The 23,927-nt window shown below is 33.0% G+C and overlaps 2 protein-coding genes across 4 annotated transcripts; one reads left to right on the top strand and one right to left on the bottom strand.

Annotated features, from left to right (window-relative positions):
• Positions 1–209: 209 nt before the first annotated feature.
• Positions 210–19,177, bottom strand: LOC111413704 (Ubiquitin specific protease 20/33). 2 transcript variants are annotated; one of them, XM_023044766.2, is made up of 6 exons: positions 19,000–19,177; positions 18,640–18,737; positions 18,370–18,489; positions 12,121–13,042; positions 6,444–6,892; positions 210–1,571 (listed from the first exon to the last, which is right to left on the bottom strand). In XM_023044766.2, exons 2-6 carry the CDS (start codon positions 18,730–18,732, stop codon positions 303–305), a joined length of 2,853 nt encoding a protein of 950 aa, XP_022900534.1. In that variant the 5' UTR covers positions 18,733–18,737; positions 19,000–19,177; the 3' UTR covers positions 210–302. The 2 variants fall into 2 exon arrangements, with proteins under 2 accessions (XP_022900534.1, XP_022900543.1); XM_023044775.2 differs by lacking the exon at positions 19,000–19,177 and adding an exon at positions 18,803–18,895.
• Positions 19,178–19,490: 313 nt separating this feature from the next.
• LOC111413747 (cilia- and flagella-associated protein 45-like) lies at positions 19,491–21,471 on the top strand. 2 transcript variants are annotated; one of them, XM_023044848.2, is made up of 6 exons: positions 19,491–19,631; positions 19,685–19,880; positions 19,941–20,084; positions 20,154–20,306; positions 20,359–21,057; positions 21,111–21,471. In XM_023044848.2, the coding sequence occupies exons 1-6, from the start codon at positions 19,573–19,575 to the stop codon at positions 21,402–21,404; spliced, it is 1,545 nt and encodes a 514-aa protein (XP_022900616.1). In that variant the 5' UTR covers positions 19,491–19,572; the 3' UTR covers positions 21,405–21,471. The 2 variants fall into 2 exon arrangements, with proteins under 2 accessions (XP_022900616.1, XP_022900624.1); XM_023044856.2 differs by lacking the exon at positions 19,491–19,631 and having other exon boundaries at positions 19,791–19,880; positions 19,922–20,084.
• The last annotated feature ends 2,456 nt before the right edge of the window (positions 21,472–23,927 follow it).

Raw genomic sequence — 23,927 nt, 5'->3', positions numbered from 1 at the left:
AAGTGCTACATACAACCTTTTTAAAAAAAATATATATATAGAAAAACCAAAGTCCAAGAAATATTTACAAATTAGCTACAAATCTCACTTTGATACACGAACAAAATTTGCTATTATTATAAATTGGGGAATATATCGTTTTTATGTAACCTACGAAATAATAATGCAACAATTCATTTCCCAAAGTAGAAAAATTACACGTATTCATATACAATTATTTTGAAAAATATATTGCTTTCTTTAAATTGTGTAGTATGCATTGGAAAATACAAATAAAAACCTGAAAAATAATTCACAATCAATTAAAAGTTATCTCTCTTCTTCCTCCTGTTATAAGATTTTGACTTTTTCACATTAACCAGCTCCGTTACTTCGTCATCCGTCAAGGAAGTATTCGAAACGTTGCCGTTCATCATATTATGATTCTGAATCTCATCATTAAAGCCATCAACGTCTTCCCCGTTTTCTTTAACGCTACCATTTTCCTGACAAACTTCATCGGTTATCATTGATACATTAATATTATCCGTTTCGCTTTCCGTTTCCATTGGTTCGCCTCTACAATACATTTTCTTATCAATATGATTAGCACTCTTTCCTCCTATTAAAACCGATTTATTTTCTTCGCTAATTATTTCTTCCTCCTCATCCTTAACGTTATTTATCCTTATTTCCGGCCCACCACCATAAATAGAATAAAAAAAGTTCCAAATATCTTCACTAACTTCAGCGAAATCCGAATTAATTTCATTTAAATATTCCGTCGCTTTTGAATTATCAATTGGACCCGGCGGGTCTATCGTAATCCTTTGTACGTACGCCAACCAATTTTGATACCAACTTTTTGGTAATAAATGCGTCGCTTGAACGTCTTGTTCTTGTGATTGTAAGTTTAATTGTTTTAAAGTTTGCATTTCTAACACTAAACGTGTTAATAACGCGTGACAAGTCGGACAAACGTTTGTTGTTGGAGAAGCCGGGTGCCCACCGTACTTTCTAAACAAAAATGTGTACACTTTTTTTGGAACAGCCGTCGCTAATTGATCTAAATTAATCCCTTGATCCGGGCAAATTAACCCGTGTTGACACAAAAAGTCGCGGTTATCTATCGGGCCGGGTTCAGCACACGTAAAAAATCTACTTAACCATTGTTTCGATATGTAATAACATTCTTCTTCTTGAATCCCAACCGCATTATCTTGCAAATCTTTCATTTTTTCTAAAACCGATTCAACATCAACCGGGACTTTTCGATAAAACAAAACGTAAGCTTCGCACACGCCCACGGTTTCTGAAGAAACTCTCGTTACATATTGATCGTCAAATTCATACCATTGGCCGTTATTTAAAGCGTAACACATATAATGACCACCCCCGGCTGTTCCATGATGACAAATTACCGAAAATAATTCGTAAGTTGTTACTTGTGAGGAACAATCGGCGTGAAGATACGGTTTCATGTCTAAACCTTTTAATGGAAAACTAACCGTTGAGGAAATTTTACTACTAAACATTAATTCGTGGCGGAATCTTTTTAAATGTATACAAAGCACCTCAGGAAGTTGTAAAACCTAAAAAATGATAAATTATTAAAGACGATAATTTTTTTTAATTTGTTAATTTTAATTTGAATTAGGGAATGCAATACCGGTATACCAAAAACCGGCTACTGTTCAAGTTTTCGCCGGTATTAATTATTACCTTTAAAATACCGGTATTTTCAGTATTGGAACATTAGCGCTACTTGATACACGATAAGCTTGATTCGGGGAATCCCGCATCTACTTCTTAGAAACAAATGGGATCCCCTCCACTATAGCAAATTAAGAAAGATACAAATTAGGGAAATAGTTCAGTGCGGACTAGCACCTAGACGCAAATTGCGAGTGTTTTTGGAAATATCAGAATATATTAATTAAAAAAAAAATATAGGGAATAGTCAGGAATACTCTGGTCAGAAGGTTAATTTGCAAGAAAAAGTCTGAAATTGTAATAGTTATAAACTAGACTTCAGCAAAAAACAGAATTTACATTGTTTAAAGTCCACATGAAGTCTGAAATTACTGTTCAGAGAAAACAAAAAATTGATTATAAACCAAACATGATTTTTCATGGCAATACTTATGTGTTCAATAAAAGAATGCGAAAAATATGAACAAGAAACCAATGGACTTGTCTTGTTATTGCACAGGATAGGAAATCACCAATACGGAAACTTTGCCAATGCAGGATAAGCACAAAGCAAAGTAACAGCTGCAGAAATGAGGTACCGGGTGGTACAAGATCCCTATAGATAATAAGAGGCTCCCAAAAAGATGATGATAGACACCCAGAAAGAAGTTGCTGTCAGTATCAAGAACAAAACATACATAACGTTGGCAGAAGACTAGATACTGCTTCTAAAAAACTAAACACTGCTTTCTGAAGACTAGATACTGCTCTGGAAGATTAAATACTGCTTTCTGAAGACTAGATACTGCCGACAGGTCTAAATACAGCGTCTGGAACACTAAATACTGCTTTCTAAAGACTAAAATTGCTTTGTGGAGATTAAATACTGCTTTCTGAAGATTAGATACTAGTAACAGGTCTAAATACTGTAAAAGAAAGATAAAATATTTTGGAGAAAACATACATAACTTTGGCAGAAGACTAGATACTGCTTCTAGAAGACTAAATACTACTTTCTGAAGACTAGATACTGCCGACAGCGTCTGGAACACTAAATACTGCTTTCTAAAGACTAAAACTGCTTTGTGGAGACTAAATACTGCTTTCTGAAAACTACCTACTGCTGACAGGTCTAAATACTGCAAAAGAAAGATAAGATATTGTTGGAGAAAACATTAAAAAGACGCCGGCGCCCCCTTTTAAGCGGCGCCCGGGTGCAGTGCACCCCTTGCACCCCCCAGTAACGCCGCCACTGGTTATAACTAAAAATAGGTTTGGCTGCCAAAATGCCTAGTTGATTGCTGTGACCATAGTTTTTCTACTTTCAATTCCATATTACTAATATATACTTATTAACCCTACAGCAATCTGGGACAGCTACTATTTTCACTAGAACAACTCTATAAAGGACACTTTACTCCTTGAAAATTAAAGTTGTTGGAAGTTTCAGTCAGTAATTCTTGCGTCAGTGGTTTTAAATTACACAATAAGGATTAAAACACATAGAACAATCTAAAATAAACTTTACTGATCCAAATTGTTCTAGATGTGTTTTACGTTTAAACTAGAAAAAAAAAGGTTTTTCTGGTTACACGGACATTAATTCAGACCTAAATGCAAAATGCAGACCTAACAAGAAAAATAATAAATCAACAAATGAATAATCCAACTAATCGATCAGCAAACAAAAATACACTATTTGTATTATACATTATGTATTAAAAACTAAATATCTCTGTGTCCCACCCACACAGAGATATACAGTGTGTGTCAAATGTCTGGAATATAGCCAATAACTTCGCCATTTGTGGTTTTAAATGATTGTTTGTATTGTTTTTGTTTCGTTGCTATGGCAACCAACATTGTTATTTTAAATGGGATGCATACATTTTTTTGCATACTTTGATAGACGATAAGTCCCTCTATGCGATAAACATATCAAATCATATGGTTGTATAAGAAAAATATCGAGAAAAAAATACGTTTTTTAAAAGTCGTCGAAATAACGCCGTTGACAGCTTTAAATGTCAAAAAACTGACAGTTTAAACAAAAAGTTGATGACCGAAGACAGTTGCCAATGACCATACATTATTAATTATTGATAATTGTTGAAACTGTAATTTTTTTGACATTTAAAGCTGTCAACGGCGTTATATCGGCGCCTACTTTCATTGTAATCAGCTGATTTAATACTTTCAAAAAACGCATTTTTTCTTATACAACCATATGGTTCGATATGTTCATCGCATAGAGGGACTTATCCTCTATAAATTTATTTAGATATTATTTTAATCATTTAAAATAACAATGTTGGTTGCCATAGCAACGAAACAAAGAACAATGTAAACTAACAAGTAACGTCAAAAATGCGCCATAATTAATAAAGAATTTTTTATTTGAAACATTTCTCTTTAAAACCACAAATGGCGATGTTGTTGGCTATATTCCAGACATTTGACGCACCCCTGTATTTATATACAGGTTGGTCCATTTAACGTGAGACAAGCGATTATCTCGAAAACGGTTCATTTTTTGATCTTGACCTTATTTTCAAGGTTGTATGAAGGTCACGACCAATTTTTTTAATGGCAAGTAATTCATTAATTTTACTGTGTGGTTTTGCCGGTACAACGGCAAAACGTCTTTTGAAAAAAAATTGAAACTTCTTCAGAAACAATTAACTAACGTTTATAATCTAGCTAGAACAAATAAGCTTTATGGATTTTTAAACATTTTCCTACCCGCTTCGATACATTGTCTTTAGTTTTTCATTCTTAGAATGATTTTGAAAATCGATTAATATTTTGTCAATGGGCACAAGAACGAATGCGGTTGGACATCAATTTCTTTGGTAACGTGCTATTCTCGCATGACTCTACTTTTACAAAGAAAGGATAAGTCAATAGACATAACATGCACTATTGGAGCGTTGAAAATCCGAGATGGTTGCGTGAATTAGAACATCAACGACCATGGTCGGTTAGTGTTTGGTGTGGCATAATTGGTGATAAATTGATTGGTCCATACTTTGTATGCTGAATGGGGCTGTATATGGGAAAAAATGTAATATAACTGCATTTTGCTGGATATTTAGTTTTTAATATAAATAGTGTGTTTTTGTTTTCTGATCGAATAGGTGGATTATTCATCTGTTGATTTATCATTTTTCTTTTTAGGTCTGCATTTTCCTGTATTTTTAAGAAGATATGATTTTGCAAAATTAATGTCCGTGTAACCAGAAAAACCTTTTTTTACATAGTTTAGACGTAAAACACCTAGAACAATTTGAATCAGCAAAGTTTGAGATAGACTTGTTCTAGTGACAATAATAGCTGTTCCAGATTGCTTTAGGTATAATAAGTATATATTTGTAATATGGAATTGAAAATAGAAAAACTATGGTCACAGCAATCAACTAGACATTTTGGCAGCCAAACCTATTTTTAGTTATAACTTCGTAATGCTGTGTCCCATAATTTTGGTTTTCTAGAACAATAACTAGAATAACCCAGAACAACAAAGAAAATGTGATTTTTCCAAAAATGAGGGGCTAGTCAAAAAACCGTTTTTTCGATTTTTCTCGCCGAGGTTCTATTTTTTCTATTTGCCGCTTTGGAACAATATAGAACAACTCTAGAACAATCTAGGACGAAAAATTTAAAAACCAAAAATTGGGGGGCTAACTTCCCGCACTCGTGAAGGCTGTTAGTCTTCTTCTAGTCAAAAGCTACAGAAAATTAAGTCATTATTCTCAAAATCAAAAGAAGGAACAGTTATGTAAAATCCTGGCTCGTATAGTTGCGCGTGATGGGATGCCATTTAGAATTTTCTGCTCTTTGGAGGATGTAAGAAAAGGGCTACATGTTAGGAGATATAATGATCTACCAAAATCATTTTGATTTTGAAAACAAAATTACAAGAATATGATCTCAACTTAACAAATGACGTTGTTTATATATTGACAGATGGTGCGTCAGTTATGGTAAAACTCGAACATTTAATTGATGTCGAACATCAGTTATGTTTTACACATGGCATCCATCTAGCTGTTAGAGAAGTCTTTTACAAAAACAACTCCGATTTAGCAACTGTTAATGTTGAAATTGAAACAATTGAATCTCAATCTAGCGATTGTGATAGTGATGTAGATGACAACAATGACATAGAAACTGACAATAAAGAAAATAAAAAGAATAAGATGATGGTGTTGTCCTAGAGTTTGGATTTGTTGACACTGAAATAAATTTAAATTATAGTAATTTATTTCCGCTGGTAACAAAAATTAGAAGAGTCATTAAAATTTTCAAAAGATCTCCAAACAAAAAATGATCAATATTTACAAAAATATCTAAAACTACAATTTGGAAAAGAATTGAATTTGCAATTAGATGTCATAACACGTTGGAATAGTTTACTTGTTATGTTGAAAAGGTTTTAACAATTACGGTATTGTATCCAAAAAGCATTAATTGATTTGAACTCAAACATAGTCTTTTTCGAAGAGAAGTTTCTATTAATTTCTGAAACCATCGATGCATTGTCACCAATTAAAATAGGAGTCGAAGCACTGTGCAGAAAAGATTCTAATCTTTTGGTTGCAGACGCGACGTTTAATTTCATGATTGACACGCTTGTAAGTAAATTTCAATTTCGTTTACTTTTTTTAAAGTTTTAGTAATATCGGTATTTTACCGGTTCTAAAAGCGAAAATACCGAAATACCGGTATTGAAATTTTTAACGGTATTGCATTTCCTAATTTGAATCACCCACCTTACTATATTTAATACCATTCCTTAACTTATTACATCTTTCACAACTATACATATTATCTCCTTTAAGTTCATCAGTACTGAAAAACGCCGCGAGACAATCGTGCAGTGTGATTGTTGGGCCATAAAACCATGATTTTAACCACGTTACGATCCACGTAATCCAACCATTATCCACCGGAAGTACCGCTTCGGAACAAGTTGTTGAACCGACGCCAGGAGTCGCAGCGACAACGTTCCGTCCATGGATTACGGCGAGATGATCTCGAGACGGTATCGGTAACGAAAGATCTTGAAAGGTTTCAATACGGCTGGAAACACGGTTGCACGTCAAACATTGTACGGTTGATAACAGTTTACCGTCGAATATATCCGATATTATTGATTTGTATTTTATTTGTTTTTTGTTGTTATTGGTTAAAGAAGAAGGTGATGAAGATGGTTGAATTTCTGAAAATTAAATAATAAAAGTATTTAAGAACGTTAAGTTTAATTGATATCAAAGAATAATTTTGTAATAAGGTTTAATCAAATTTTATTAAATTTTTAGGTTAGGTTGACTCTTTTTTGGGTTCAAAGGGGTAGATCACGCGTGATACACGACGAGGTTGCAGCTATGGTCATATAGCCGCTCCTACTCAATCCCTCACCTCTGCGTGGTAAAACCTAGAAATCTGAGCAATCCAGCTAAAGACCGTGGTTTCAACCCAGGTGGGACGCAGGGTCAGGGCAAACGAGAGAGGGGGACCCCTCCGACAGGAGGTTGGGCTCAGGGTAGGCTTGCCAGCTGTCCCGTATTTCACGGGACGTCCCGTTTTTCAGCCTTAAAATCAGACAGAAACCACGTCCCGTATGTTTAATATAACAATACGGGACAGAACACCGTCCCTTATTTCGGTTACGCACATGTTATGTTGCAAAGAATACGTCAAACAGGTGAAAACCAACCAATCTATTGCGAAGTTTTTTGGATCCCAAGCGGACACATCATCATCGAAGAAAATTCCTGCAGAGAATCTTACAAACGTTTATCATAACATAGTGCATGGACAATCTTACCTTTCGTTAGACTGCACATCTAAACTGGCTCCTATCATATATCCAGACTCCAAAATTGCTGGTGACATGAAATTAGGAAGGACCAAAGCATCGAGCATAACAAGTTCTGCAAGTTCTCAAGAAATGGACTTTAACATCGAAAGCTTGGTGACAAAAACGTTCTCGTATTTTGCAAGTCACGCAAAGAAAACAGGTGAGCTAAAGGAGGTGTTTCAGTTCATGGATATAGAATACTCGCGCTTGCTTCGACATGTGACCACTCGATGGTTAAATGTTGCATTCAGCAATAGAACGACTCTACAAAAATCTGACGGCTGTGAAAAAATACTTCGTAAATGAATCTGACGACTGCCCAATACACATTCTCAAATATTTCAAGAATACCACTGGCGCAGAATCTGGTTCGGGTACCGAAAATACCAACGAAGATGTGTTGGATGCAGAAATATATTTGGCGTTTTATCACCATGTCCTGACAATTTTTCAAGAAGCTGTACTCAACTTGAAGGTGCAAACCGCTAATATGCAATGTGTACAGAATTATGGACCGTTTAAGGCAAAAACTGAAGCAACGTCTTGAAGATGCTTTCTTTGGTATGAATGTGCACTTCGACAACCAACTAATACTGAAGCAGAAACTAACACTAATAGCTTTTACTTATTGCAAAAATTGACACTGAAGAATCCAATCCAGTACAAAGACTTGGTTAAAACTGTATCTCAGTTAAATATAAATGTCGACCTAGATGTATTATATGAGGAGTATTCTGTCCTCAAACCAATTAAATCTAAAGTAATTGCGGAAAAGGAGTGTAAGTAAAATGCTAAAGTCCTCGACACGTGGTCTAAAGTCCCATGCGCATTCTAAAGTCAACACCAGATGAAATTAATGAAAACCATTTTTTTTTGCAAACTACTTCAGTTTGCGTTTTCGATCCCAGTCTCCAATGTACAGGCTGAAAGAATGTTTTCCTTGCGCGGAAATACATGCAGCAAGAATTGAAACAGATTAGATATGAAAAGTGTGAAGGCAAAATTACAAATAAAAACCAACTTTAATCTGTCATGCAAAGACTTATATAAATATATTTTAGAACCTTATTAGTACATTTAATGTTTTTTTGTAATACATTTATTATCAAATTATAAGTGGAGTTTTGTTATGTAAACTACAAAATATGGATTTTGCAATTGGAACATGGAATGTAAGAACACTTAACAAATGCGGAGCCCATCAAACTCTATTAAACGAAATAATCAAATACAAGCTTCCAATAACAGCCATACAAGAAAAAACAAGGTGGCTAGGCTCTGGGGCGAGGGACACAAAAACGCACGCGATCTTCTACAGTGGAAAGGAACAAGGGAATTTGGAGTGATAACAGGATTAAACCCAATATTATCGACTTCCAAGCAGTTAATGAGCGAATATGCAAGATAAGAGTAAAGACCCGTTTCTTCAATGTGACATTGTTAAACGCTCAGTTTTACCAACTAGAAAGAACATACAATGCCACCCCATCGAATGATATCAAAATCGTCATCGACGACTTGAAAGCCAAAGTGGAAATCAAACCCATCGGAACTACATTGCGTTGCAAACAAGGGAAAATAGAAGGATCTTTCAGGAAAGCCGAAGACAAGCGGACAGAATATGTAGAAAGAGGAAGAGGGATTATGAAAACAACTTAATACTCGAAATGGAAAAGCATTACGAGGCGCACGACACGAGGAAAGCGTACAAATATCTTAAACAGCTGAGGTAGGGATACAAACCAAGCACAACCCTGTGCAGAAACGAATCGGGCTGGAAACACTTCTTCGTAGACCTGTTGAACACTAATTGTAAGTAAGGTCTGGATTTGGATATGTAGTCGGATTTGGGATAGGAACTTTCAACAGGAGAACAAACAATGGAAATCGACCAGGCTGTGGTGATCCCGACAACGGAACAAATTGAAGAAGCCCTAGGGGCCATGAAGAACAATAAGGCTCCTGGAATTGACGGAATATCTGCTGAAATCCTTAAATACGGCGGACGCCAACTGTCCAGACGGTTGCGATACCCGACGAGTGGAAAAGGGGCATAATATGTCCCATACATAAAAGGGCGACAAGCTGAGATGCTCTAATTATCGAGGGATATCGCTGCTGTATAAGGTGCTGACGCGGATCCTGAACAACAGATTGAAGCCTATTACAGAAACCCTGATTGGTAAATACCAGGCGGGCTTCAGGCAGGGCAGATCAACCACCGATCAGATCTTCGCGGTGAAACAAGTACTGAGGAAAGCTTGGGAGCACAATGTGGATGTCTACAACATCTTTGTTGATTTTCGTCAGGCGTACGACAGTATACAATGTACAATATAAGTTCATGTATAACATGGGGATCGCTGCCAAACTTATTAGGCTGACAAAACCAACAATGACAGACTAAACATCGTCCACAAAATTTGGATGAACTAAAGAAAGCCATAAGTCAAGAAATCACTGCAATTCCGCAAGAGATTGTACAAGAGACTGTATTAATAATAATGGCCGACATTTAAGTAATGTTATTTTAAAACATAAATTAATTTATTAAATTAAATCTTTAATTCTTTTCAAAATGGTATAAACTGTGATAATGCACATTTTCTCAAATTGTAGAATTAAAGTGAACACGACCACTCTCATTCCCTTTTCCACATTGATTTATGCTCTATGTGACGAATTTTAGAAGCATATCAGACGCGGAGCTTATAAATAGAAAAAAATCAATTTTAACCCTTTCAGGACCGAGTCGGATTTAGTAGCCGTACGTCAGGATCCGGAACCGACAACTATGCGTATTCATATGGTTCTGATTTTGTGGTTCTCACTGAATCCGCATATAGTATATGACCAGAAAAAGGACTAGTTTTGAATAAAATTTGTTAAAACAAAAACATGTCGCAGTTCAATGCACCTCCTCATATACTAGTAATGCTATGTTGAACTCTCAAGAAGAATTCCTGTAAAGAAAGAACACAAGGATATCTATCAAAAAGATAGAAGACAGAGAGATGTGTAAAGTATAGTACGAGATACAGGACTCAACAAGTCAACGCAGATCTTGGCATTTGCCGATGACATTGATGTTATAGGGAGAACAGAAAACGAGGTTAACCTTTATAAGGTTACAAATGGAGCGGGGAAGATAAATATTACAAAGATCAAGTATAGAGTGGCAAATGCTGGTGGTGGAAACAAACCAGAATATTTAGAAGTTGGGAATGACAAGATAGAGATGAATTATCTGAAATAAGGAAAAGAATAATCCAAGCCTGAGAAAACTGCTTAAAAGAAATATGGCGCTGTTCTTCAACTTCGAGTTGTTTCTTCAACATTGCAACCAGAGATAGTTAAATTTATCAAAGTGGAAAATGGTTGAGATGGATTGGCCATATAATCAGAATGGACATAAAAAATACCACAAGAATTATATTTGATCACCGTGCACCTGTGGGTAGAAGAGCGGTTGGAAGGTCGAAAATAAGATTTATGGACAATATGTAGGAGGACCTAAGATGACTGAAGGGCAGGAGTTGGAAACGACAGGTGTTACCCAAACTAATAAGGCAGGCCAAGCATAGTGATGTAAACAGCTTTAGAAACTGTATACCTAAAAAACCATATGAACGCAATCAATCATATGACTTTCTACGCATAATTAATGAAACCTAACTGATGAATTTGTAGCTAACGGAACTTTTGACAGATATGGGTACTAAAACAACTTACACCTGTTATGGCCGCCTTAAAATTTCCTAGCCTACTTGATGTTAATTGTGATGTTCCCTGGTGGTACGCAAATGGTATTGTCGTATTTGCAAATAGTGCGAACCAGTTGCAGGATCAGCTAAACGCACTTTATAATGCTTCTAAAGAAACCAGGTAAAACATAAACTTGCTAAAGATCAAAATTACGTCAAATATAGAAGAAATCCCAAGATATATTGGTAATTTTAATATTACTTATGCAGAAGATTATTCTTAGTTAGGGCAAACAATGTCTTTTCACGACAGACTAAATAAAGAAATAGTATCACGACAAACCCCAAGTCGACTACAATGGCAGTAATTATTAGGGAGCCTAGTTTGACTGTTAGCGTCAAATTTGCGTCTAACACCACTGCTATAGCAATAACTACGGAGTGGGCGTGGTTTGACAGTTCTGGGTGAAGACCCACTTAGCAAACAGATCATCTAGACATGTTACACGTAAATTTTACGCTAACAGTCAAACCATGCCCCCTCAGTAGTTACTGCCATATATTAGTCAAGGTAAGTGGAGTTTGATTTAAATAGCATGGAGCTAGATTTTGAAGAACTTTCAGTGACTTGAGTATCATCTTGAAACAGGATCATTTTTGGGGTAGATGTACAAGGACAACTTTCAAACTTAGTTTAGAAGCATCTATAGAAAGACGCCATTCTTCCAGTTGGTATTTGTAACTTAATGCTAAGGATTAACACAGCTTAGGTTATCATTATCAACCTAATCTAAAATAACTAAACAATTATTAATATCTGATAAAACTGCAACTCTTAAATTTTCTTAAAAATCAATAAAAAAAATAAATTTTCATAATTACCAATTACACTATTGGCTAATTTGGCTCTTAATCTTCGACTAGGGCTCATCGATCTCGATGATCGCCTCTTTGGAATGCTAGATGCTCCTTGAGTGGCAGTTGTAGGTCTCTCATTATCATCGCTTAAACTCGACCGTTCACTAACACCCGAATCGCACGTTTCATACTCCCCCTCGCTCGATTCAATTGAATCGTAATTATTATTCGTCCCAAGAGCACCCCCCACCACCGCCGTATCTTCCGTCACCAAACCACTTAACATATCCAAATCCAAAGGATTAACATCCGGCACCGCAACCTGCTTCAACTCTTCGTGCAATTGATCCATAAAATTTCTTAAAAATTCTTGCGTATCATGTTGTTGATAACCTCTAAACATTGGATAAACGTTTCGGATACCATACAAAATCCCTTGAGGGTTAATATAACCTCCATTTTTGTTTAACCACATATCTTTAACTAACATTTGATATGTTCTTGATAACCCCGGTTTACGACCATCGGAAAGAATTAACACCGTTGAAGCGCAGTCGAGAAAAAACTTTGTTAAAGGGGTTGTATTACTTAGCGCTTGGAGCGCTGCATTTAAATAACAAGTGTTTCCGATATTTTGTAGACCCACTAAACCTTGAGGCTTTGATGATGATGGTGTTGGGACAATTGAACTATCTTCGGCGTCGCTTGATTCGGAGGTATCACCCCCCATACCAACGACACGATCAAACCCACCATTGCCAATCCTCCAACGGAAATCATCGGTTTGCGAGGCGAATTGGTGGTGATTTTTAGGATCTTGATCTCCATTACCTTCGATGTTTGTTTCGCCATTTCGAGAAGATCTTAAAAATACTTCGCGTTTGCATTCATAACACCAAATTCTATGGGTTGTTAAGTTCATGTGAACGCAATGTGATGGATTTGACTACAAAATTTAAAAAAAAGACAATATTAGAATGCGTTTAAAACAAATTACACGAAAAGATCAATTTACATGATGAAGGTTAGGTTTGAAATGAATGGAAAAATTAATTAAAAAGTGAAATGAACTTTCTATATTTATGAAAAAACTGTGAAAAGAAAAATTTTTTTTCGAGTAAATAGAAATTTACATTTCCACTTAAATTTAAACGAATGTTATAAGATTTTATCACAATTTGATCGAATGTTAAATTAAACTAAATAACTATTGAATTTTTAATAATCAGAGAGAATGCTTGGCATAAAAACGTAAACAAGCCGACTTCCTGTTTGAATAAGGCTCATCATGGCCTTGATGGAATCGAAAATAAAAACAAATTCAAACGAAGGATAAACTTGAAGCCATTGAGGAACTATAACTGAATGAGTATGGACTTCATTATCTGACGTAGGTATTGCGATGTTTTGTTCCTTAAGCTAAAAAGGTTACTCTAACCACGGACTTTACAGATTAACTCTTGGATAAGTATCCAAGACATTCAAATCTTAAAAATAATAATAACAATAAAAATAAAATAAAGATGTTTTCTTTGTACTTATGTATACTGATTATTGTATTTATTTTGTAGCTTTACATGTTTCGACTAGTAAGTCATCCTCAGAAGCAATGTCAAAAAATTAAAGTGATGAACATTCCAATATGTAAAGATGTAACAATGTAAAACACTATCACAATAAAATAAAGTTGGACAAAAACAAATTAGAATTGAACAATTTAAAATTGAAAACTGTAAAAATGTTAAAATTGTAAAATTTTTATGAAAAAGTATGCGTATTTATAATAGAACAAGTTCTCTGAACATTTTTACAGTTTTCGGATCTCTTAACTTGAAGATCCATATCATAGCTATTTATGGGTTTAGATCAAAAATTTTTACACGAATCGTCATCATTTTGACTCTAGTATTTCTGATTAAAATTATACCACAACTTACAGAAACACCCTGTATAACAAAATACTAAAACAATTAAATATTGAAACAGTCTGGGTAAATTAAACAAATTTCAGTACAATGTTGAGATAAGATAAATTAAATAAACTGGACTAATCTGGAGTATATAGCATTAAATGAAAAGATTGTGACGCTGTCTATATAGGACAAAGCGGGAGAAGCATCAAAAAACGAATCACTTAACATAAAAGATCAGTACTGCACAATGTAAGAAGTACTGGTATTGCGGAACACTGCATAGAAAATAATAACTTTCCTGATATGGACAACCCTAGGTTAATACATAATGTAACGAAAAGTAAACGCTTAGATGTTAGAAATCTAGAAATTAAAAAATTTAAAAAGCAAAACCAAACAATCACCAACACACAATTAGATTTTGCCAACAGACCCTTTATTAACACCGTAATAAACATTTTGCAACCATTCCAACCACCCAACTTAAGAGCTAGATTGGAAAACATGTGCTTACTTGGGTTAGTTTTAAGATAAACTTTGAGAACGGTGTAATAACCAAAGCAATTGTCAGATTTAATCTAATAAATACACAGTGTAATAGCCAAGGCGTTTTATAAACTACCATTAGTTATAAAAATGTTTCATCAAGAAGTGACTACTACAACAAATAAGAATATTCAAACGATAAAGAAGCTGCATTAGAACCCGTTAAGTTAAAATGTGGCAGAGGTAATGCGACTTCCTCTTTGGTTTTTAAATCGGTAAAGAGAATATATCAAAACCTATAAAGATAAACTACAATGAAGATTGTGTGTCTCGGCCGCGAAGCGATCTGGAGTTTATTCTCTAAAGCTATTAAGAAACTGCATAGAAACCTGTAACATTAAAGTGGAATGGAGGTAGTGCCTCGGCCGGAAAGCAACCTCGTCTTCAGTTTTCAATTTTAAATTAGTGCATTTAAACCCATAAATATAAACTATGACGAAGATAGTGTGCCTCGGCTTTATTCTCTCAACCGATAAAGAAAACGCATCAGAAATCGTAAAGTTAAAATGTGATGAAATTATTGAAGAGAATACATCAAAACCCATAAAGATAAATAAAAATATAGAAAAAGTAAGAACTTTTTGTGAGAAATAATTAAATATTAAAATTTATTATTAAAGAGCAGACATGTTTCGAAACGATTGTTTCATCTTCAGTACTTTAAAATATATGCAAAATGATGGAAAAAATACAAAAATATAAATAAATTGGGAATATCTTAGTAAATTTTTATAACAAATTTTCTTAAAAAATGAAATTATTTCTATATAGGTTTTCTTTTTGTTAAAAATGAAAATAAAACATTTAGAAATATTGGAAATAAACTTGTTTACAAGTTGTTTAAAAATTTTTTAAAATTTTTTTTTTAAAATTTACTAAGGTATTCCCAAGTTATTTATATTTTTGTATTTTTTCCATCATTTTGCATATATTTTAAAGTACTGAAGATGAAACAATCGTTTCGAAACATGTCTGCTCTTTAATAATAAATTTTAATATTTAATTATTTCTCATAAAAAGTTTTTACTTTTTCTATATTTTTATATATTTTATTGAGAAATATGGAGAATTTTATCCCTTCCATAAAGATAAACTACGATGAAAATAGTGTGCCGCAAAGCGACCTTGGCTTGAGTTTCTAAATTAGTGAAGAAAATACATCAAAATCCATAAAAATAAAACTACATTGAGGTTGTGTATCTCAGCCGCAAACCGACCTTGACTTCATTCTGTAAATTGGTGAAGAGAATGTAATGAATTAGTGCCTATACATCAGCTCTGGCAGAGTCCAATTTCGATTGAGGAATGAACGAAAAGCAGGAGAGGTCGAAGATGGAAGTTGCTGGACCCCGGGAAGCTTGAGGTCGGCGGAACAAGCCTGAGATTTAAGCAAGATTTATATACAGGTGAGTTATTAGTATCCTGGCGGACGATAGTTGCTAAACCGTTTGAGAAGGAAAAAAATATTTTATGCAAAATGTTTGACTCACCACTTTCTATTACGTAAAATTATTTTCAGTTATACAGGTGGTTCCATTTAGGTGTAACGGAGAATATAGATGTTTTTAAATGTAACATCCTGTATATTTTATCATATTATGAATACAATTAAATTTGTTTATACAACCGTATATGTTACTAATTCATAACGGTCATAGTTCCTGAGATATTCAATTGTATTTCCAAAATGTGTCCATTGCAGGATCTCTTTAAAAACGATGTAAAAACAACATTTTTTCTAATTTTGCCTTGAAACTATGTCAGATAATAGTCAAAGCCAGTAGGTAGATGATAGTATCCAGAGATATTAGATACGCTATACAGCGTGTTCATAAAGCTTAGTTACTTTTGATGTTTTTCAAATGCCTTTTTCAGAAGATTTTTAAATGAAACACTCTGTATATTGTGTGCTAGTTGAATTGCCTATCAAGTTACCTTTAATTAATGATAAGTATGTCATATATCTAACTTTAGTAGTTTTCCTGATATTTAGAATTTACAGAATGTGTAATAAAATATGCGTTATTGTACTTAATATTATATTCTGTCTACTTTTATCAGATTTTTTGTTCTTCCTTTTATTATTTGATTAATATTTTATAATGTAAAATAATTTTGCTGCCATATACCAAATTTTAACTTGACTTGGTACTTTATGAGATTTAAACAGATGCAAGTAATAAAATATGCAATTGTTCTGCCATATAATTTACGACTTTAGAGAAAAGAAGAGGCACATGTTAAGAGATACCTCAAGATCTTTTATACAGCGCATTAATGGTTGTAGAAGAGGAATTGGCGGCATTTTGAACTTCTAAGTACTAATTAAATTAATACCTACTTGTTGAGCAACGTTTAGTAATTGTTTATAGTTTACAGTTACATTCTGTCACTTTGTTAAGTACAATAATGACATTTTATTACACATTTTTCTTTAAATTCTAAATATCAGGAAAACTAATAAAGTTTGACTTATGACATACTTATCATTAATTAAAGGAAACTTGCTGGGCAATTCAATCAGCACAGGATGTTCCATTTAAAAAACTTAAGAAAAAGCCATTTGAAAAACATCAAAAGTAACTAAGCTTTATAAACACGCTGTATAGTGTATCTAATATCTTTGGATACTATCATCTACCTACTGGCTTTGACTATTGTCTGGCGTAGTTTCAAGCAAAATGGGAAAAAATGTTGTTTTTACATAGTTTTTAAAAAGATCTCAGGAACAATGAACGTTGTGAAATAGTAACATATACGGTTGTATAAACAAATTTAGCTGTATTCATAATATGATAAAATATACAAGGTGTTCCATTTAAAAAAATCTATATATTCTCGTGACGTAAGTGGGGACGGATTGCGCGCGCAACCTCAAGGTCATGTTTAGTGGGAGTTGAAACGTCTTCTCAAGTATAACATAAATCAATTTGTACTTTACTTTCCCTCAATTATTTTATAAGTGAATTTATATCAAAAATTAAGTTGAAAACGGAAAATAATTCCGTTTTACTACCGCACTTAATTATATACCACACTAAATATATTAAAGTAATTCAATTACATCAATTATTTTAAAAATTTGAATTATTTCCCTGTATTATTTGTCGCCAATGACGTAATGACTCTTATACAGGTCGCTGATATGTATGGAAAACGGTCTGTTATCTCTTAAAGTAAGATAGCTAGCAAAAAATGTTAAGATACAAAAGTTTTAATGTTTTTTTAAATCTATTACAATACAGACAAATTAAGTATACAGGGTCAGTCAAAAAGTTATGACGAAACAAAGTTGTATTGAATTTACATGAATTTTGGGTAGAATTTCGAGATGAACTGAAATATGGAATAATATACAGACTGTTCCATTAAAGAATACGTAACTTTGTCTCGTTATAACGTTTTGACTGACCCTGTATACTTAATTTGTATCTTAACATTTTTTGCTAGCTATCTTAATTTAATAGATAACTGACCATTTCCATAGATATAAGCGACCCTGTGTACAAACCTTGCTCAGATAGGAGATCATATAGAGGTGAATTATAACTTTGATATTTGCAAAGACATTCTTAAAGGACGTTTTTTGCAGGAGTGAAAGATACCATAATGCTAGAATCTACAAGAAATCAGGAAATACCTTTAATTAAATTTCCCTATGCGAGTTTATGGTGGTTTTTCAGAGTCACATTGAAGCTTCTAACCCTTTCTAGAAACTTCTTTAGAAGCCTACCTATATGTAATTATTTGCAGGTTTTTTCTCAATAAAAATAAAATGATTCATATAAATTGATTAAAACTTAATTAATCTTACCGCATTATGTAAAGTGTTGTGGTCATTTGACTGTTCAGAACATCCAATCTTCAAACAATCATGTTGTAAACATATCCACAGGTTGGGCCCCGTACATTCACAATCCGCACATTGGATTTTCTAATAAATTAAATGAAAAAATAACCAATTATTTTATTGTGCAATTAAAGGCAAAAACAAGCAATAAATAAACAATATTAACCAGTAAAATTTTATGGTGTATTATACTTTAATTAAATTTCATTCTAAATTTATTTTTTATTGACTTACCTCGGCATGTTTTAGTAATTCATGTAATGGAATATCAGTGGTGGTCCTCAGGTGTGGACATGACGTTTGCGAGTACGCAACTTTGCAGGACATTTACGCTACAATGATAAAGCATAAAAATGTGAAATTAATTTTTTAACAAGCGAAAGTAAACATAACCTACAAATCGAATAATTTTACGTGGAAAAACCGAATCCCACCGTGAAAAACGCACGGTTATCGTTACGTAAATTTTAATAACTTTCGTGGCGAATCCCCAATGACACTGATAAGACACAAAACATGAAAAAAAGAGGACGTCCCGATGATGAAAAGCGCCCGATTAAAAAAAATTGTGTTTTTGATTTGTTCTATGCTCACCTGACAAAACGATATTTCGCGGTGTCACATAAATATCGGAAGGAAATGTTAATCCGGTCGAGAGTCAGTCCGAGATAAATACGTATTATATTCTTTTTGAAATTACATCTTCGCTTTTACAAATTTCTTACAGTTTTACTGCACTGACGTCAAATCATTTTCTGTCATTTGTATGTTTAAAAATGTCAAAAATCGTGTAATGGATACGTTCGTTAATACGCTATTTATGTATAGCTCATATAAAATAACATGATCAATTTTTAATTGCGCTATATCGGGAATATCGATCAAGTTAGAATAAAAAATGTTTTGTAACATTAATTTTATTATTTTTTTAAACAAAATTAGTATTTTATCCGTTTATTTAAATTAGACGGTGTTTCTTTTTATAAATAAATTATTAAAATTAATTTCGTTAATTTCACCGCCATCTTTTAGATGTGTTACGAACTAAATTTATATTTAGTTTCTATAGCAAAATTTGCTTATTTTATCAATATTCTATTTTATTTCACATTCGCCGAGCTTTCTCTTTAATATACAACATTTTTAATTAATTTTCAAGTAAAAGTAATGGCCAGCAAAAATCTGAAAGCGATTAAGAAACCTTTCAGAAACAAGGGTGATCATAAGTAAGTGAACATTCTTTATCATTTTAATTAGTACAACATATTTCTTGACATAGACCATCAGAATGCAACCATAAACTTCATGATCAATATATTCATTATAAACCTGCAAAAGCTACAGAAGGCAAAATAATGGTTAGCATACATGAACCGGATGGAACTCGAGAATTAATTGTACCTAACAAAGATCCGCTCGATATTCCGGCTATAATTCCACAATCAGAATTTGATAGGCTTGTTAAACAAGGACATGTAAGGATAAGTTGGTGAATGTACAAAAAATTTTGTGTTAGTTTTAATATAATTCAATAGGTGGTGACAAAAGCGGGAAAACAAGCAATGATCGAAAAAGCTGAGGCGGAAAAGATCCGCATACAAACTGAGAGCCAACTTCGTAAAGATCGTTTAGCGAAAGCGCAAATAGATCAAAATTTAAAAATGGGGAAATTAGGCAAGGTGCCAAATTTGGAATCATATCTTTATTTTTATTATAGAGTAATAAATACAAATTGTTCCCCAATTTAGGTTGAAGATGATGCGAATGCTAAAAATAATTATCTTCTTCAAAGAGCGCAGAAATTACGCCAGGAACAAGAAGAAGAAATAAAAGAGATGAATAGTGCTATTCTTGCTTGTAAATGTATGGTGATAAGAGAGGCTCAAGTTAAGGAAAAAATTGTAAAAATGATCCCCAACAAGGTACACCTTGAATAACAATCTTTTTTTGTAGAAAATCAAAGAAGAGTGGGAAGCGGAAGAAAAAAGATTAGACGCCATGGTTGAACAAGAAAGACAACGAGCCATAAAAGCAGATGAAGAGAAACATGAAAAAGAAGCTGCTGAAATGAAAAAATTCGTAAATCAAATTAATCAACAACTAAAAGAAAATTATTTGCAAAAACTGGTTGAAGCTGAAAAGTTGGAAGAAGAAAGTCGTTTAATAAATAAAGCAGTGATTGCAATGCAAAAAGAAGATGCTGAAAAGTTGAGGCAAAAAGAACTTGCTCAAAAGAAAGCTCAAGCTGAGTTAGTTGTGGCAAACGAAAATTTGGAAGTTTTTAAGAAAGTTCGAATAGAAGAAGAACGAATACAAGAAATGAGACTTCAAGAATTTTTGAGAAAAAAACGTGAAAGAGAAGATGCTAGGGAAGCGGAATTAGCGGCGTTAAAAGCTGCGAAAGAAAAAGAAATCGCGAGGATGATGGCTAGTCAACAGGGTGCTATGGAGCTTCAAGCCGCTCAAGACGAATTGAACGCGCGACGAATTCAAGAAGAAACCGAAAAGAAATGGAGGGAAGAGGCTAAAGCGGCCATTGAAAAGAAAAAGGCTAAAGATCAAGAATTAGTTGAAGGTAGAAGAAAACAAATTGATGAAATTCGTAGAGCTCAAGCGTTAGAATTGGAAAGAGACGAACAAGAATTTCATGAAGTAAATTTGTTAAAAAAAGGAAATTTATAAATTCTTATTTTATTATTTTTTAGGTTGCTAAAGTACAGCAAAAATTATATGAAATTGAACGAGATTCGAAGGCAAGTAAACATATGGCGGCTGTTAAACACCGAAAAGAATTGCTTAAACAAATTAACGAAAAAGAACGCGAAAGGATTTGTATGCACCAACTGAAATTTAAGGAGGGCGAAGCGCTCCGTTTAGAACAAGACCTTAGATCACTGAAACTTAAAGAAACGATGAACGAAAAGATTGAATATTTGAAAGAACATAAAGTTCCACATAAATATATTTCGGATCTACAAAGACAATTTAAATTACCGTAAATGATTTCTTTTATAACCATTTTTATATCATGATTTATTTGAAAATTAATAAATATTGTAAAAGTAAGTTGTTTTTATTAAAAAATTTTTTTTTCAAAAGTATGTGCAGTGTGTTAATTAATTATCGTACCCCAAGGTTTGTAAAGCGTATTGTTTTTATTCAACATTTGTTTAATTTTATTGATTTTTCCTTTAAACACATTTGATTTTTTTTAACGATTCATACTTTTCATTTAAAAAGTTAATTCAAATAAAACGATATACATATTTAAACCTATAACTGTTGATACAACATAATTCGAACGACAATTTTTAATTGCACATGAAACGGGCATCTAAAATTACAAATTTTGATATGGGGTTATAATAAATCATGGTTTATCTGTAAATAATTACCTTGGTATTGAAATTATTAGAAAGTTTCTTAACACTAATTATAAATGTTCAACAATAAAAACCAGTAATAAACAAAAAAAAACTATTTTATTATATAAAATAACCGAAATAACAATGAAAAAAACAAATCGTATTACTGTGTATTACGGCTGGATCTGGTGACGTCACGATGAGGGCATCTAAGGGGGGAATATTTTCGTTCATTGAAAAGGTTGAGTCTGGCCAACCTGGTACAATACGCTTTACAAACCTTGATCGTACCCAATGTTATCATTGCAAGTATGCAACCAATATCACACTGAGTATATCTGAATACGCTAATCGCGTATTGCAATACCAATGTTGTGGTATTGGTTGCATACTTGCAATGATGACGTCGGGTACGATAATGAATAATTACAACTCGCAATATAGTTATGAATGCGGTAACCATAGTAACGAAACCACTATCTACTTGAACTGTCCTTTATGTGGGACAATTTTTGATGTTGCAATTTTCATCGATAATTTTAACAAACCTTCAAATTATTGTTTTCTCAAAAACTAAAAGTTACTTTTCAAAACGGATTGGTTAATTGGAAAGAGGACACTTTTATTAACACTTTGGGAAGTCTTCATACTTATATTCCAAGAAATCGATTTTATATGAATTTTTAAAACTTTATCAGCGAAAATTGCAAAATTCGAAAAAATTGTCGATCATTTCAAAAATTTATTCCTCAAAAACTGAAAGTAATTTTTCAAAACGGCTTATTGCATTAAAAAGAGGGTACTTTAATTAATAATTGGTGATATTTCCACAAGGATCCTTCAAGAAATTAATTTTATAGCGCATTTTGAAAGTTATCGATGAAAATTACTGCAATATCGAAAATTTTATCAAAACTTCAAATATTATTTTCTCAAAAACTAAAAGTTATTTTTCAAAACTTGTTGGTTCATTGGAAAAAAGACACTTTTATTAACACTTTGGGAAATTTTCATACTCATATTCCAAGAACTGGATTTTATACGAATTTTTAAAACATAATCGGCGAAAATTGCAAAATTCGTAAAAATTGTCGATTATTCAAAAATTTATTTCTCAAGAACTAAAAGTGATTTTTCAAAACGGCTTGTTGCATTAAGAAGAGGATAGTTTAATTAATAATTGGTGATATTTCCACAAGGATCCTTCAAGAAATTAATTTTATAGCGAATTTTGAATATTATCTATTTTAAAATTTATAATTTTATTATAAATTGCAAAATCGAAAATTTTATCAAAACTTCAAACATTGTTTTCTCAAAAACTAAAAGTTACTTTTCAAAACGGGTTGGTTCATTGGAAAGAGGACACTCTTATTAACTTTGAATATGAAAATAAAACACAATTTATGAACCTTACACTTGCAGAGATTATTTAATTTATATCGGAGCCGGTGAGAAGAGAGATTTCAAGTCTCTCTTTTCGCTCCGCCAAAATGGTCACATCTAACCTTTAATACCTCATTTGCTATAATTGTTCAAGGAATTTTATATTTAACCATCATTTTCGATTCATTTCATTGTAATTTTGTTATAACGCACCACGCTTTTTAATGTCTCCTCCATTTTGAATTTTAACTTTTAACGACACATATTTTATATTCTGGCTGTTAAAATATTAAAAATATTTCAACATTTCAAAAACTTTCAGCATTTCAAATTTCAAATGATTATACCTGTTGGCTTCACTTTCTGACATTTTCGGCTGAAGATGAAGTTATAAACTTCGAAACCGGTTCCGATATAAATTAAATAATCTCTGCAAGTGTAAGGTTCATAAATTGTGTTTTATTTTTATATTCAAATTTCATTTTACTTACAACATGGATAATTCTCATAACTTCGCTCTTATTAACACTTTGGGAAATTGTCAAACTCATATTCCAAGAAATGGATTTTATAGGAATTTTTAAAACTTAATTCTGGTTTTAATTCACCATACCTCAACTGACAAAATAGTCATGACTTGATATCTCAAACGTACAGTGTGTATCTAGCGCCCTCTACGAGTAATCACAAAACAAATATCAAATTCGTATTTCTCATGCTCGAAAACATCTAACTACCAAATTTTATGTTAATAGTACAAAAACCTTCAAA

The sequence above is a fragment of the Onthophagus taurus genome, chromosome 7 (assembly GCF_036711975.1).
Source record: "Onthophagus taurus isolate NC chromosome 7, IU_Otau_3.0, whole genome shotgun sequence".
Lineage (NCBI taxonomy): Eukaryota > Metazoa > Arthropoda > Insecta > Coleoptera > Scarabaeidae > Onthophagus > Onthophagus taurus.
Note: the sequence above shows the minus strand (reverse complement) of the source record. Positions and strands in the feature narration are given on the sequence as shown.

Coding starts and splice junctions, on each gene's coding strand:
- LOC111413704 (XM_023044766.2), bottom strand. CDS start 18,732: ATGTCCTGCAAAGTTGCGTACTCGCAAACGTCATGTCCACACCTGAGG. Junction 18,490..18,639: donor AATTACTAAAACATGCCGAG/GTAAGTCAATAA, acceptor TTAATTTATTAG/AAAATCCAATGTGCGGATTG. Junction 1,572..6,443: donor ATGGTATTAAATATAGTAAG/GTGGGTGATTCA, acceptor ATCATTTTTTAG/GTTTTACAACTTCCTGAGGT.
- LOC111413747 (XM_023044848.2), top strand. CDS start 19,573: ATGGCCAGCAAAAATCTGAAAGCGATTAAGAAACCTTTCAGAAACAAG. Junction 20,085..20,153: donor AAATGGGGAAATTAGGCAAG/GTGCCAAATTTG, acceptor TCCCCAATTTAG/GTTGAAGATGATGCGAATGC. Junction 20,307..20,358: donor CTCAAGTTAAGGAAAAAATT/GTAAAAATGATC, acceptor CTTTTTTTGTAG/AAAATCAAAGAAGAGTGGGA.